Genomic DNA, 16007 nt, shown 5'->3' on the forward strand with positions numbered 1-16007 from the left:
GACACATTTTCTGGAAATGTGTGGCATGAGTTTCATGTCATTCTAAGCTCTGTGTGAAATGTGTGGCATGAGTTTCATGTCATTCTAAGCTCTGTGTGAAATGTGTGGCATGAGTTTCATGTCATTCTAAGCTCTGTGTGAAATGTGTGGCATGAGTTTCATGTCATTCTAAGCTCTGCGTGAAATGTGTGGCATGAGTTTCATGTCATTCTAAGCTCTGTGTGAAATGTGTGGCATGAGTTTCATGTCATTCTAAGCTCTGTGTGAAATGTGTGGCATGAGTTTCATGTCATTCTAAGCTCTGTGTGAAATGTGTGGCATGAGTTTCATGTCATTCTAAGCTCTGTGTGAAATGTGTGGCATGAGTTTCATGTCATTCTAAGCTCTGTGTGAAATGTGTGGCATGAGTTTCATGTCATTCTAAGCTCTGTGTGAAATGTTTACTTTTTGTTTGCTTGTCTGTTTGTTTTGGTTTTGGGTTTTATAATGAGGATGAGGATATTGCAGCTCTGAAAAACGTGTTTGTGAAATTGAGGTGATGAGATGTCTCAGTTTGAAATATTAATTTCATACCTTTGGGATCTAGATTTTGTGTGTCAGATGAACAGTTTTGAGATAATGCACACATTGTGTGATCGACATGCAGGTGAACGAGATGCAGATCGAGATAGACCAGGAGTCGACCAACAAGGCGGTGCTGACCAAGCGGCTGAAGGAGGCGGAGCCTCACTCTGAGCGGCGGTCGGCCAAGCTGGCGGTGGCCAGGTCCAACGAGAAGATCGAGGCGCTGATGCTGCTGCTGCTGCAGTACTGTGCCGGCCTGCAGCACTGCCTGGACCAGGAGGAGGAGCAGCGGCAACACACTCAGGTTGCTCACCTCTTCTTCTGTTGAACTCCTCCTTTCCATCTGTGACTGTTTGTACAGTGGTACAGTAGATCCTCCCTTTCAAGACCCCGCAATTTAAGACTTCCTCCCTTTTCAGACCTTGCTTTTTCACATATTCTGTCCATAAACCCCCGTACATTTACTTCCATTTTCAGACTTCCTCCCTTTTTGACTCACATGCGAAGCAAAAGTGAGTCTATGTACTCACCCGAGTCGTCCGTTCGTCCGTCCCCCCCGTCCGTCCGGACGTCCGCCCGGACGTCCGTCCGGAAAACTTTAACGTTGGATATTTCTTGGACACTATTCAGTCTATCAGTACCAAATTTGGCAAGATGGTGTATGATGACAAGGCCCCAAAAAACATACATAGCATCTTGACCTTGCTTTAAGGTCAAGGTCGCAGGGGCCATAAATGTTGTCTAAAAAACAGCTATTTTTCACATTTTTCCCATTTTCTCTGAAGTTTTTGAGATTCAATACCTCACCTATATATGATATATAGGGCAAAGTAAGCCCCATCTTTTGATACCAGTTTGGTTTACCTTGCTTCAAGGTCAAGGTCACAGGAGCTCTTCAAAGTTGGATTGTATACATATTTTGAAGTGACCTTGACCCTGAACTATGGAAGATAACTGTTTCAAACTTAAAAATTATGTGGGGCACATGTTATGCTTTCATCATGAGACACATTTGGTCACATATGATCAAGGTCAAGGTCACTTTGACCCTTATGAAATGTGACCAAAATAAGGTAGTGAACCACTAAAAGTGACCATATCTCATGGTAGAAAGAGCCAATAAGCACCATTGTACTTCCTATGTCTTGAATTAACAGCTTTGTGTTGCATGACCTTGACCTTGATTCAAGGTCACATGTATTTTGGTAGGAAAAATGTGTAAAGCAGTTCTTAGTGTATGATGTCATTGCTAGGTTTAGTTATTTGACCTTGACCCTGAAGGTCAAGGTCATGTAAAGGTCAAGGTCAATCATGTGAGTCGTATGGGCTTTGCCCTTCTTGTTTATACCTTGCTTTTTCACATATTCTGTCCATAAACCCCTGTACATTTACCTCCATTTTCAGACTTCCCCCATTTTATACCTTGCTTTTTCACATTTTTTGTTCATACTCTTTGTAAATTTACCTTCATTTTAAGACTCCCTTCTTTTTTAGACCTGAATTTATCAGATTTTTGGAGGTCGTAAAATGGGGGTTCAACTTTACCTGCGATGAGAGGACACCTCCCTTACCAGGACACATGCTGTTGTCCCATTGTTTATCATCTTGACCAAAATATACTGGTCATGACTGATCATCTGCAATGTAAGGACCCACCAAACTCTTACAAGGAATACAGGATCTTTTCTGTGCGAAGTTGATCTTGTGCTTGCATGTAAACACAAAGTGGGGATCGATAAGGCACCAGCAGATGTGCACATAAATTGACATGGGAGATCAGAAAAAATCATCACCCATGGGCAACCAGAATCCAAAACCTTCCACAAGGAACTGGCTGATATCTTAACCACTAGGCTAATGTGCGCGTCTCAGTCATGCCTGAATTACTGCATTACCTTTCTTCTTTCAGGGCTAACAAATATTGTAATTCAATCAAGTTTGCGTTTTAATGAAACAGATCCTGTGATTGGTCAGAATGCCCCAACTCATTAGAAATTACCGGTCATTAATTGTCGATAACCACTCGCTAAAAAATCCATTAACAACCTGCTGGCGAGGCGCATTGATACAGCCTCAACTAGTCTCGGTTAGCTTTAAGGGTCATTTTACAAGTAGGAAATATGAAGGCCAACGAAATACCGAGACCATAAGGTATGCGAAGTGATGACGTCGAATACGTGACGTAAGTTGATGCATGAATTCTTCCGGACTATGTCAGTCAATTCCAAAGATCGCTTTTGTGATGAAAGAATTTGTTTTAGAGTTTGCTGTCCAGAAACCCGTCAAAAAAGAAGGGAAAATGTGTGTGAAAGAAAACAAAACAGGAACAGAGTGATACGATAGGAATACAGAGACATATTTCTTGGGACTTGACCCTTGCAGGTAGGTGGACTGAAAGTAGTGTGTGAACAGAACAGAACCAATTCTGTCTGTTTACAACCGCATGAAAGCAGGAAAGAGATCGTCGTCAGATTGAATTACAATAACATTAACATGCTTCCATTTGAAACTTCTCGGTCTTCATCGTGGATTGACGCCCTCCCAAAGTCTAATTGAAGCCCGAGGGACGTCAATCCCCGATGAAGACCTCGAAGTTTCAAATGGAAGCATGTTAATGTGTAAGTATACAGATGTCTGTTGTTCTATTTTTGTGTCTATAATCTGAATTTGGAAATTCTGATGTCCTCCTTTTTGATCTTGTTTCTTCTTCATGTTTGCAGACTACTGCTGGCGGAAACACTGTGGCAGCAACACCTTCTGTGGCTGCCGCTGACATCGACATTGACGCCCTGGCCTCTCCTGCCGTCACGGACCCAGGGCAGGCTGAAGGGGGGATGAGGGTGCTCACACCTGAGATACAGGAGGAGGTGGTGACACAGGTGTTGAGTGAGCTCATCCACACGGCGGAAGAGGCTGATGATGAAGAAGTCGGGGACGATGACTCCACTTCAGACGACGAAGGTGATAACAGGGACGATGACATGATGGTGGTGGAACAGTTTCGCCCAGTGAACCAGACCAACGGAGACGTCTCCAACAATGCCAGTTTGGCAGACTCTAAGGCTGTGATAGAGAAAGCCAAGGCTACGCTGGAAGGTGATATCTGTCTGGACAGTGACCACGAGGAGATGGAGGAGGGGGAGGCGGAGCTTGAAGAGAGCACATCAGTGTGATAATCATTTATATCACACTCAAACTGTGCTGTGGATATGTCGAAAGTGCGGCACTTTGTGAAATGGAAATCTTTGTGATAGAAATTTTATTTATTTATATTATATAACTCACTTTACGTGGTGGTGTGAGTAGAGCAGTAATACAGTGAAGATACTGTGAGAAAGCGCATCAAATTTAACATTTTACACAGATCGTCTTCTACTTAAATAATGTGTATGGGTCCACAGTTTTTCCATTCTTTCTTGGCTGAAAAATGTGATCTCATCGAAAAATGGCGTTGTTGTGTGGCAAAGAGGCTTGGGAAGAAATAATCTTCTGTGAGGACATGATCTGTTTCCATTGACGTAATGGGTCCATCCTCAGGAGTAAAATGTATAGAGCTGCACCAGGCAAGTCCTGGAACATTAAAAGGGAAGGTGTCAGCTGACATTTGCCAAAGGACCAGAAATGCTTTTGTGTTTTCAGCTTTTGTGATATAATAAAGAAAGAAATGAAAGAAAGAAAACCTGTCAAGTCATGGGATCTCATTTATATCTAGCTCATTTGGAGTTCCGCAAACTGCAGGCGTCCGCCCCGTGATCGGGAGGTCGTGGGTTCGAACCCCGGCCGGGTCATACCTAAGACTTTAAAATTGGCAATCTAGTGGCTGCTCCGCCTGGCGTCTGGCATTATGGGTTAGTGCTAGGACTGGTTGGTCCGGTGTCAGAATAATGTGACTGGGTGAGACATGAAGCCTGTGCTGCGACTTCTGTCTTGTGTGTGGCGCACGTTATATGTCAAAGCAGCACCGCCCTGATATGGCCCTTCGTGGTCGGCTGGGCGTTAAGCAAACAAACAAACAAACAAAAAAGCAAACTGCAGACAGCATTCACGAAAGTTTTGAAAGAATAATGTACTGAGAAATGTTGATGATTATTAGTATTACATGACATATTAAGGGCATTCCTGATGGTTCACCATGGTAAATATTCCGTACACCCACTTCTGCAGATGGAAACATTAAATCAATGACAATGTCAGACATGTTTTTGAATCAAATACTATGTAATTAAGCTTCGCACTCTTAGACTAATGTCTGTTCTTGAAATTGCTCATTGTTGATTTGCATAATTCTTTGTTTTGTTCTTCACATTTGCCAAGATGAGAATGGTTAACTATGAGAAAATACTTTGGACATGACACATCCTCTTTAGAGCCATCAGCCAATGAAAAAGCAGTGTCTGTGTAGTGTTGCCTGAAAGAGCAGTTTTGGCGTAAGCAGACCTGCCTACCCTTACGATTTGGGCGTAATTTACTACGAATGTTAACCCAAAGTACGCCACCACGGTTTCCACAATGGAAGTACGATTTTTAAGACTCCAAAATACGATTTTTCGCATCTCATCTCGTAAATCCGATCAGTATTGTTGCTCTCGCAGAGATCGTTTGGGCAATATCCGGTTATTTCCGGTCTGTTCAGCCACAGACAAGATAGACGCTGCCGTTCGCATTACAATGCATTAGCGACGTGTGGAAAATCTGAGTCCCCATGAGACAGACGAGTCTGACGAGGAGGCTAGTCACAGTGGTGGTAAAAGGATTGCTGTGAGAAAGAAGACAGCCATTCAACAGAAATACAAAGGCAGCTAAATGAAATCGTGGCCATGCCTAGGACCTTAATCAAAAGGACCAAAGCTCGTCTTGTGTTCCCTTTGCCACAGTGACTTTTCGTGTGCACACATTGGAAAATATGACTGTGCAGAGCACATCGGGACACATTATCACAAGGATGCAGTAAAGAGAGCTCATAGAAACCAAAAGACGTTCAAATTACCTGTTTCTGTATCAGGAAGTTGAGTGATACAGTAACAAAACTGGAGGGAGAAATTGTCCGAGCAGAAGACTTAGTGACCATGTGCGACATGATTGCCGAATGGAATCTTGATTACACTTTCTTCTACCAGATTACTCTTTTTGGCTTGGCTCATTACACCTTGTAATTTTGGGGGTAGGCAGGTCTGCGTAAGCTAGAGCCATTAGAAAGGTCCAAGCTATATATACGTATGTGACAGAGCACAAGATAACCTTAAAAATGGATTTTTTTGAGAATGTTGTGGATGCTTTATGGTTTATTCCAAGGGTGTGCTCATGCATATATGCAAAGATGAAAGCCAAATAGTCACAATGAATCGAACATTTTGATATTCATGCTGTGATGATCGACCGTTGTGATGGGATTATTTTGTTTTTTGGTTTTTTGTACAGCTTGGATACTTATTTTAATTTTTATTTGTTTGCCCTAGTTTTTTCTTGTAAAAAGTAAGAAGAACAAAGGATAATTCAGTGTCATTGATTTTTGATACCAATAAAAAAATAGGCAAGATGACATTGAAAACTGAAGATTTGAAGGAAAGCCAAGTAAATTTAATGGAGGACTTCAAATTCAGTGCAGGGATATAACAGCAGGCAAGAATTGTCTATTCTCTGTTTCATATTAGCTTTGACAGAGGTAGAGTTTAGCATTTTGACCACATATGAAATACTAGATGAATACCCGCTTCGCCGGGTATGGCTTCGCCGGGAAGAAGTAGAGCCGAATACCCGGCTTCGTACGGCGCACTGTACGAAGGAAGGGAGATAAACGCGCAAAACACTGGAGAAGATAAGGAAGAGTTACTGGGAATGGATGTACAGAAAAACCAAAATCGGTTGCGCGCTGAGAGCACACACGTGTTCAAAATTTTCCACGATTGTGTCTGGGGTCTACCTGAATATGCCCACCAAATTTGAAGCAGATCCATCGAGAGCTTTGGCCGTGAATCGTGAACACACAGACAGACAGACAGACACACACAAGCCGTATATAGATATAGAAGATATATTTTTAACTGCTGGGTATACCATGGTAAAATAACATAATTTGCGCAAGCAGTGAGCTATTCCTATGAGATCATACAGACAAACATCACCAAAGTGTACAAATTAACCCTTACACTAGTGCAATTCTGTAACACATGTTACATAACAGAGAGAAAAATAAAGAAAAACGGTCATATAGGTTTTCGCATCCATGGGAGGTAATCGGAACCGACCAAACCGACTGAGCCAGTAGCGCGACATGTGTGACAACCAGGTGACGGTAAAGTAGCGCAACATAACCAGCCTAAGGGTTAATATGTAGTTAACCTCAGTACATGCAGTGGGTTGCGAATTTTGTTTTGAAATTGTTTTAATCATTGATGAATGTTCATGGTGTTTTTGTGATTCCATGACAGCGGAATGTATTTACAAGTTGTTAGTTTCAGGCTTTTTAATTTACATTCTTGCAATAGACAGGTTAGTGCAATCTCTTTGACAGTTTATACTGGCAGGCATTCCTTCTCATTGGCGTGAGAGTGAACACAGTGTAAATACAAATTAAGCTCCCCAAACAATTATTGACTACCCCCCGCGGGTTAGGGGGAGTCCCATATTGGTTGGGACGAGAAAGAATTTACCCGATGCTCCCCAGCATGTCGTAAGAGGCGACTAACGGATTCTGCTTCTCCTTTTACCCTTGTTAAGTGTTTCTTGTATAGAATATAGTCAATTTTTGTAAAGAATTTAGTCAAGCAGTATGTAAGAAATGTTAAGTCCTTTGTACTGGAAACTTGCATTCTCCCAGAAAGGTAATATATTGTACTACGTTGCAAGCCCCTGGAGCAAATTTTTGATTAGTGCTTTTGTGAACAAGAAACAATTGACAAGTGGCTCTATCCCATCTTCCCCCGTCGGGATATAACATTCGTGGTTGAAAACGACGTTAAACACCAAACAAAGAAAGAAAGAATTATTGACTGCTAAACGTTTGCATTTGCCCTGTTTGTAATGTGTTGTCATGCATTGCCAAATCTGTAACTTAATGCATAACGGTATAAATTCTTGTGGACTTTCAGCTTGATCTTTCAAGTGGTTTGCACATAATTCTGAAAGATACTTACAATGTATATAAACATTTCTCTCTCTTGAATATGTCACACGGCGCATCACAAAATTCCCTTACGCTGAAAGAGTCGCCATTCAGTGATCAACACATTTGAAACATAGAGCAATTTTTAAAAACATGCTTCTTTTTCTTCCTGTCACTGAGTGGCACTTGAGATATCTACAAATGGTCACATAAACTTAAAGCGGTGTTCACTTCTGATTGAGTCAGTAGACATAATATGCAGAGAACCAGGCTGTGGTCAATGAAAATGGCCAAATTGTTGACAATTCATGAAATCACTTTGATATCTTAAAATATCTCTTTTGGTGTGTAACATATATATATATTCATTCATGGAAGTATATATATATGTAAAAGGGTTTAATGTTTGTGGTTTTGTGTCCTTGTTTTCCCTTTCTGTGATCCGTTTCGTGACCAGGCTGGTACATATCATTTCACGCTCGAAAACAGAATAAGTTTGCTGACTCGTGTAGCGCGATGAGTGCAACAAAAAACAATGCCATACAGTTCCATTTTCTTCTCTGTTACGCGATCCCTACCTAACCATGTTATGAATCACCTTTCAGTCCTACTTAATGTTGAAACTTGATTTTGTTGGTATGATTAATCATTAAGGTATATGATACTAAGTTTGAAGCAAAACACAGCAGTACATGTACTTGTGATCTTCTTCTTCTGCGTTCGTGGGCTGAAACTCCCTCGTACACTCGTGTTTTTTGCACGAGTGGAATTTTACATGTATGACCGTTTTTTACCCCGCCATTTAGGCAGCCATGCATACGCCGTTTTCGGAGGAAGCATGCTGGGTATTTTCGTGTTTCTATAACCCACCGAACTCTGACATGGATTACAGGATCTTTTTCGTGCGCACTTGGTCTTGTGCTTGCGTGTACACACGGGGGGTGTTCGGACACCGAGGAGAGTCTGCACACAAAGTTGACTCTGAGAAATAAATCTCTCGCCGAACGTGGGGACGAACTCACGCTGACAGCGGCCAACTGGATACAAATCCAGCGCGCTACCGACTGAGCTACATCCCCGCCCCATGTACTTTTGATGAGGGAACACACGTGGGAGCAGCAATAAGTGTTCCTACATTGTAGGTGTCAGGCTTCCATTACAGGGACAATTTAGTCAAACTAGTTGTCACAAACAAGTTTGGGGAAAAACTACACACTTCAAATCTTGTGTTCGAGGGTCAAAATTGCTAAACACTGAGTCAATGTGGATCTTCTTCTTCTTGTCGTTCGCTGTTAGATCGTCAGTCCGGACTGCAGGGCAAAACGTGCTGTCCTCTCCAAGTCCTCTCTGGGGCCGTATAGCTTCTTTTGTAGCGCTGTCTCCTCTGGCCAGGTGGTGTCCCTCAGAGCACTGTGGTATGGACAAGCCTGCAGGATGTGCTCTGCTGTCTGATTCTTGCCATTCGGACATGTGGATCTAATACTTTCTGTTCAGTTCCCTTCACTGCTTGATGCCACTTATCCCCCTTCGTGTGTACACGCAAGCACAAGACCAAGTGCGCACGGAAAAGATCCTGTAATCTATGTCAGAGTTCGGTGGGTTATAGAAACACGAAAATAACCAGCATGCCTCCCCCGAAATCGGCGTATGGCTGCCTGAATGGCGGGGTAAAAACGGTCATACACATAAAAATCCACTTGTGCTAAAAACATGAGTGAACGTGGGGGTCTGAGCCCATGAACGAAGAAGAAGAAGAAGATGCCACACAAAGTCTTTACCACAGTGTCGTCTCCCCTGACCTCCGCCGTGCTGGATTTGCCTCTCACAGCACAGATTAAAAAAAAAAGAAAGGTTTGGAATGTCTTTTCTAACAAAACAAAACGTTGATTGTGACGTTTTTTTATTGTGTGTTTTTTTTTTAATATAAATTGAACGTTCCAATAACAATACCTTTCTTGTTTTTTTATTCTGAATTTTGGAACATTGGCAGTCTCTTTGTTTTTGGATTTGGGAACACAGAGTTGAAAAGGGTGAGAGAACAAATGTTGACATCAGCGGAATGTCATTGGGTTGCCTTCTGGTTGTCGCCTTCCCATATTGTATTCCATTTATAAGTAGAATGAGCGCTTCTGGGGTGATAACGCGAGACAACGCCTGTGATCTTGCCGCGAGGTTCCGCCTGTTACCATTGTCTTTTTACCGTATAAAATGCACGACTTACACACGAACTGTTACCAAAGTGACATGCTATTTGGGACCAATGCACGTTTTTTTTCTTTCTCGTGTGATCTTGCCGCGAGGTTCCACATGTTACCAGCCGAGAGAAAGAAGGGGCATAACCTCACCAGAACCGCCCATTGGAGTTGTCTTAAGCTATTAGGCCCACATAACAATTGTACTACTGTAATAATGCTGTTTTCAGATTCTGGCTTAACATGTTTAGAATAAGATAAGATATGATCCTTGTGTTTTATTTATTTATGATCAGATTTTAATATCATTTTCTGGTGTTTTTTTGTTTTGTTGGTTGTTGTTGCAATGCGCTCTCTCTCTCTCTCTCTCTCTCTCTCTCTCTCTCTCTCTCTCTCTCTCTCTCTCTCTCTCTCTCTCTCTCTCTCTCTCTCTCTCTCTCTCTCTCTCTCTCTCTCTCTCTCTCTCTCTCTCTCTCTCTCTCTCTCTCTCTCTCTCTCTCTCTCTCTTCGTTTGGTTCAAATTTACATGTTCACCTTTGCCCTGTAAAACTTTGTCAACTGGTTTCCAGTACTACCATGCAATGTCTTTCCTTTTTAAAGGTACTGAACTTGTCAAATCCTGGTGCACGGAGCCCCTGGGGCTTTTAGTCATACCTCAGGCAGCTATCCGTTAGAAGAACTACCAAGTTTCATTGACTTGCACCCAAAGAGTCAAGAACTGCGATTTTTTTACGAATTAATTTCGTACTCGGACCCGGCTGGTCTTGACCTATTTTTGGATCTAAATTTAGATCGGGTAGATCACCACATCATGCACAAAAAGACACGTCACTAGCAAACTATGTCAGACGTCATCATGAGTTTGTGTAAAACAAAATGGAGGCCGGAATAACTCAGTTGAATCGAACTCCGACCAAACACCACGTAATAACTAGGTTAATTTATGCACTCGCGTGAACAAGAAACTGTCGAGCTTCACAGATTTCGTCGTTGGGTAGTTTTGGGTTTGTTTTACTACCATAGGAGGATTTTTGAACTGTAAATGCACTCAGCTGCAACAAAAACGCAAAACGAAGGCAAAACGAAGGCTGTGAGCTGCACTGTGCCTTTAATTGTTGAATTTTTGTCAGTGCGAGCGCAGTATCGGATTGTTTGGTCAGCCTGATCAGCCAAGTGTTGAGTTTTTATCAGCCTGATCAGCCGAGTGTTGAGTTTTTATCAGCCTGATCAGCCAAGTGTTGAGTTTTTATCAGCCTGATCAGCCAAGTGTTGAGTTTTTATCAGCCTGATCAGCCGAGTGTTGAGTGTTTATCAGATGATCAGCCAAGTGTCAAATTTTTGTCAGCATGAGCGGAGTGTTACTATGTTGTGAAATTCAACACTTCAGCTGATGCTTTGGATGAGCAGTTTTGAATGTATTATTAAAGATAGCATCCTTCGATCCTGTTCACCACCCCAGGTTTTTCCATCAGGCTTTTACTGACAGATTAACCTTCGCCGGTGGTCGTGGGTCCGTTTGGACCCAGAAGGGTGTTTAATTGCAAATATCTCTTAAACTAGTTGGAATTTTTTAATGAGCTTTTAAGAATGCACCTAAAAAGCTTTTATGTCCTAAAATTTCAGCGAGAAGTAATTTAAAAAAAAAAAGAGGTCATATTTAGACTACAAACATCATGGGGCCGTGCGGACCTATGTTTCTCAAAGAAGGAAATGAGAAGCATGCCGGGTCCGCATGGCCCCACGATGACTTCCGTGTGTAGTCGATAACCCGGACGGGCGAAGGTTAAGAGCATCCTCATCGGCACAGTACCAAAAATAGAGTGGCTAAGTGCTTGTGCAGAGTGGTTCAATCTTTTGCTGAATTGACATTGGTATCAATTGATTCGAAATGAGATGAACAAAAAAAAGTCTCACTTTCCATAACAAGCTGGAGCCGGCCAGGCTGTGCTACAGTTGACTGCAGACTGTACTTTTTTCAGTGTAAAAACCAGAACAGATCTGTAGTGGTGAACATTATTGCCTAATTACACTAGAAGGAATGTATTCTATCATTTCAGAGACGTTACAGGCTCATTATTTAATGTATACCAGTTTTGTGAATATTGCATGGAGGAGAGGAGTGTAAGAAAAAGGTTATTCTTGTTTTATCTTTTTTTTCTTCTATTTACTTACGGGCTCAAACACTTAGTTATCCTCGATATTGTTTTCCATTCAGTGTTTCATCACATTTATGATCAGAACACAATGTTTAATATATATTTGTATTTAATCCAGAAAATGGGCAATTATATTTGATATTACATTTACATGTATTTACTGTTAAGTTAGCCAAAATAAACCCCCCGCGGGTTAGGGGGAAGAATTTACCCGATGCTCCCCAGCATGTCGTAAGAGGCGACTAACGGATTCTGTTTCTCCTTTTACCCTTGTTAAGTGTTTCTTGTATAGAATATAGTCAATTTTTGTAAAGATTTTAGTCAAGCAGTATGTAAGAAATGTTAAGTCCTTTGTACTGGAAACTTGCATTCTCCTAGTAAGGTAATATATTGTACTACGTTGCAAGCCCCTGGAGCAAATTTTTGATTAGTGCTTTTGTGAACAAGAAACAATTGACAAGTGGCTCTATATCCCATCTCCCCCCTTTCCCCGTCACGATATAACCTTCGTGGTTGAAAACGACGTTAAACACCAAATAAAGAAAGAAAGAAAGCCAAAATAACCAACAGGGTGGAATCATAATAATTATTTTTACTTTGTCTTTTCAGTTTACGTGTGTTACATTTCGTTCAGCATCACCCACTTCTGTTCTGGTGACACACTTTTGTCCTGACAATTTCCTCTGTGATACACCTGAGCTGAGGTGAAAGGAGTCTTCTTCTTCTCGTTCGCTGGTGACTGGAGTCACCATTCAGACCAGCAAAAAGGTGTCTTGACATTATACCAGGTGGCCTTTCATGAGAGCGCTGGTAATTATTTCCATATAATAGGCAATTTTTTGGACACGAGAAGGTGTCCGTCTTATTGAGGCGTCCTCTGATGGAGGTGTCCTTTTTAGGTAGGTGTCCTCTCATTGGAGGGGTCTCTCATCACAGGTATACTGTCTAGACCAAAAGGGCTCTAAGTTACAAATCGATGAATTATTAGTATTTACGAAGAAAGAGTTGCCACAAATATCTATTTACTAAGCTAGCAGTTAATGTAACTGTGCGGTATTACCTTCATGTTTCATGTATTGGCTTGCACTGTTTTTTTCTGTGTTACGAACATTTTTAGGTTCACTGGTTTTGTTGTTGCTATTTGAATACCTCTTCCTGTGTCGAAAGATTTATTGCTAACATTAAATAAAACAAAGAAACACTAAAAAAACTTTAAAAAAACACTAAGGTGCAGAAAGGTACGCACTCTCAAAACTGTACTCTCAAAACTGTACTCTCAAAACTGTACTCTCAAAACTGTATCGCAGGATTTCAAAATTTGATTTCCCGATTTTGGCTCAAGCACAAACACAGCCAAGAAGAAATGATAGCTACCAGAATACAACAATCATCAAAACAAAACGACATATTTGAATTGAAAAAAAAAGTGATCATTGAATTGTATTTATCCGCATTTATGGCATCATGATTGCACAGTGTTCGTTGCATTCACAAACCCAATTACTTTTTTTTGCGAAGACAGCAGTAGGTGTAGAAACAATAGGCTTATCTAATCCCAGTTTTAATTTCAGAATTCAGCTTTTGTGTTGTAGTGCCTTCAGTGTAGTTCATCTGAGCATGTTTCTTCATCACAACGAGTGTGTTCTCGTTTTGTCATAAATGTGAATCGGGGAGCTAACATCACAAAACTAAAGGGGAGAGCAACCAGAACAACATGTTATTTGGAGATTCACGATTGACTGAATGTACACAGCATTTTCAGAGAAATCACCTGTTGGCTGGAGTGTAGGTGTATATGTTACAGTTAATCTGTGAAACCAGGGAATACGTGTATTAACTAGGTAATACATGAATTAACTGACGGGAAAAAAACAGTTAATTCATGTATTACCTAAAATAGTTTAGTTAATACACGTATTCCCTGGTTTCACAGATTAACTGTAACATATTTGGAATAAGCTGGCTTTCCAAACACTCACCTTTTCACCGTTTTGATGTCACTGCTGTGTGCTGACTTTAAATAAAACCCAAACCGAACTGAGTTCCTCTTTGTGTGATTTGATGCAGTTTTGTGGTGGGTGAAGCCTTTTGATTGTACAATCTATGCTTTGAAATTAATCTGGGTTCCTAAGTAAAGTTGTTTGCTTGTTTGTTTATTTGTCAGTCAAGCTTTGATATGTGTTATAGAACTAAATGTCTCAGTGCTCCTCTGTATTTTGGTCACAAGTGTGCTTTAATCGTTGGGTTTGCTTATCCTTTACTTGGTCTGCCACTGGTGCAAACAGAAATATTTTTGGACGCAAATTAGTTTAAATACTATTATTAATATTATTGTTTTCCCATTTGGGCTTAGTGTACTTGTGCTGTGCAGTTTTTTCCAGTGGTTTGTATGTTTTGGGGGCACAAATTTATAAATACATTCCCTTCTTTGAGTGTCACGAATATGTGTAAATAAACCTACCTTCTGTTGTATTTTAGCCTCTGTGTGCGTGTGTGTGTTTGTGTGTGGATGCGCACGTGTATTACTTTGTGAGAGTGTGGGTGTGCCAAAATATTGCGTGAGAAACGGACGACAGAGATGCTTAAAGGCAGAAATCTTGTATTACTTGTCACCCATTTGGAGAAGAAAAAAATTGTTTCAACCCAAAGAAACTGCATGCCTCTCTTTCTATCTGTGTGTGCAACCCACACACACACACACACACTCACACACAAATTATCCATCTTGTACACACACACACACACACACTATACGTTTTAAACACAAGCAGCTCCGTACACACCAATGTGTACCAAAGAGAAATTACTACCGTCAGGATCTTGTCGTTTTGCAGTGGTCGAGTTCCTTCCCTTGCTTCTGTGGACTCGTAGGGTGAGTTTTCAAAGTAAGCTGAAAAAGATATTTTGAACGGCTTTCCTTAATATACTGTTCAAAAAAAGAAACGCAGATTAACTGTAACATATTTGGAATAAGCTGGCTTTCCAAACACTCACCTTTTCACCGTTTTGATGTCACTGCTGTGTGCTGACTTTAAATAAAACCCAAACCGAACCGAGTTCCTCTTTGTGTGATTTGATGCAGTTTTGTGGTGGGTGAAGCCTTTTGATTGTACAATCTATGCTTTGAAATTAATCTGGGTTCCTAAGTAAAGTTGTTTGCTTGTTTGTTTATTTGTCAGTCAAGCTTTGATATGTGTTATAGAACTAAATGTCTCAGTGCTCCTCTGTATTTTGGTCACAAGTGTGCTTTAATCGTTGGGTTTGCTTATCCTTTACTTGGTCTGCCACTGGTGCAAACAGAAATATTTTTGGACGCAAATTAGTTTAAATACTATTATTAATATTATTGTTTTCCCATTTGGGCTTAGTGTACTTGTGCTGTGCAGTTTTTTCCAGTGGTTTGTATGTTTTGGGGGCACAAATTTATAAATACATTCCCTTCTTTGAGTGTCACGAATATGTGTAAATAAACCTACCTTCTGTTGTATTTTAGCCTCTGTGTGCGTGTGTGTGTTTGTGTGTGGATGCGCACGTGTATTACTTTGTGAGAGTGTGGGTGTGCCAAAATATTGCGTGAGAAACGGACGACAGAGATGCTTAAAGGCAGAAATCTTGTATTACTTGTCACCCATTTGGAGAAGAAAAAAATTGTTTCAACCCAAAGAAACTGCATGCCTCTCTTTCTATCTGTGTGTGCAACCCACACACACACACACACACTCACACACAAATTATCCATCTTGTACACACACACACACACACACTATACGTTTTAAACACAAGCAGCTCCGTACACACCAATGTGTACCAAAGAGAAATTACTACCGTCAGGATCTTGTCGTTTTGCAGTGGTCGAGTTCCTTCCCTTGCTTCTGTGGACTCGTAGGGTGAGTTTTCAAAGTAAGCTGAAAAAGATATTTTGAACGGCTTTCCTTAATATACTGTTCAAAAAAAGAAACGCATAGCTTGTAATATTTGGTTAATTTAGTTATA

General features: G+C 41.0%; 1 protein-coding gene across 1 annotated transcript in view; it reads left to right on the forward strand.

Moving 5' to 3' along the window:
- LOC138969497 (PDZ domain-containing protein 8-like) overlaps nucleotides 1-15506 on the forward strand; it is a 49363-nt gene extending 33857 nt beyond the window's left edge. Inside the window, exons 23-24 of the mRNA XM_070342303.1 lie at nucleotides 647-868; nucleotides 3285-15506. Coding sequence (XP_070198404.1) covers nucleotides 647-868; nucleotides 3285-3737 — 675 coding nt within the window. The 3' untranslated portion in view covers nucleotides 3738-15506. The remainder of the gene's footprint in view (nucleotides 1-646; nucleotides 869-3284) is intronic.
- The last annotated feature ends 501 nt before the right edge of the window (nucleotides 15507-16007 follow it).

Source organism: Littorina saxatilis, linkage group LG6, assembly GCF_037325665.1.
Source record: "Littorina saxatilis isolate snail1 linkage group LG6, US_GU_Lsax_2.0, whole genome shotgun sequence".
Classification (NCBI taxonomy): Eukaryota; Metazoa; Mollusca; class Gastropoda; order Littorinimorpha; family Littorinidae; genus Littorina; species Littorina saxatilis.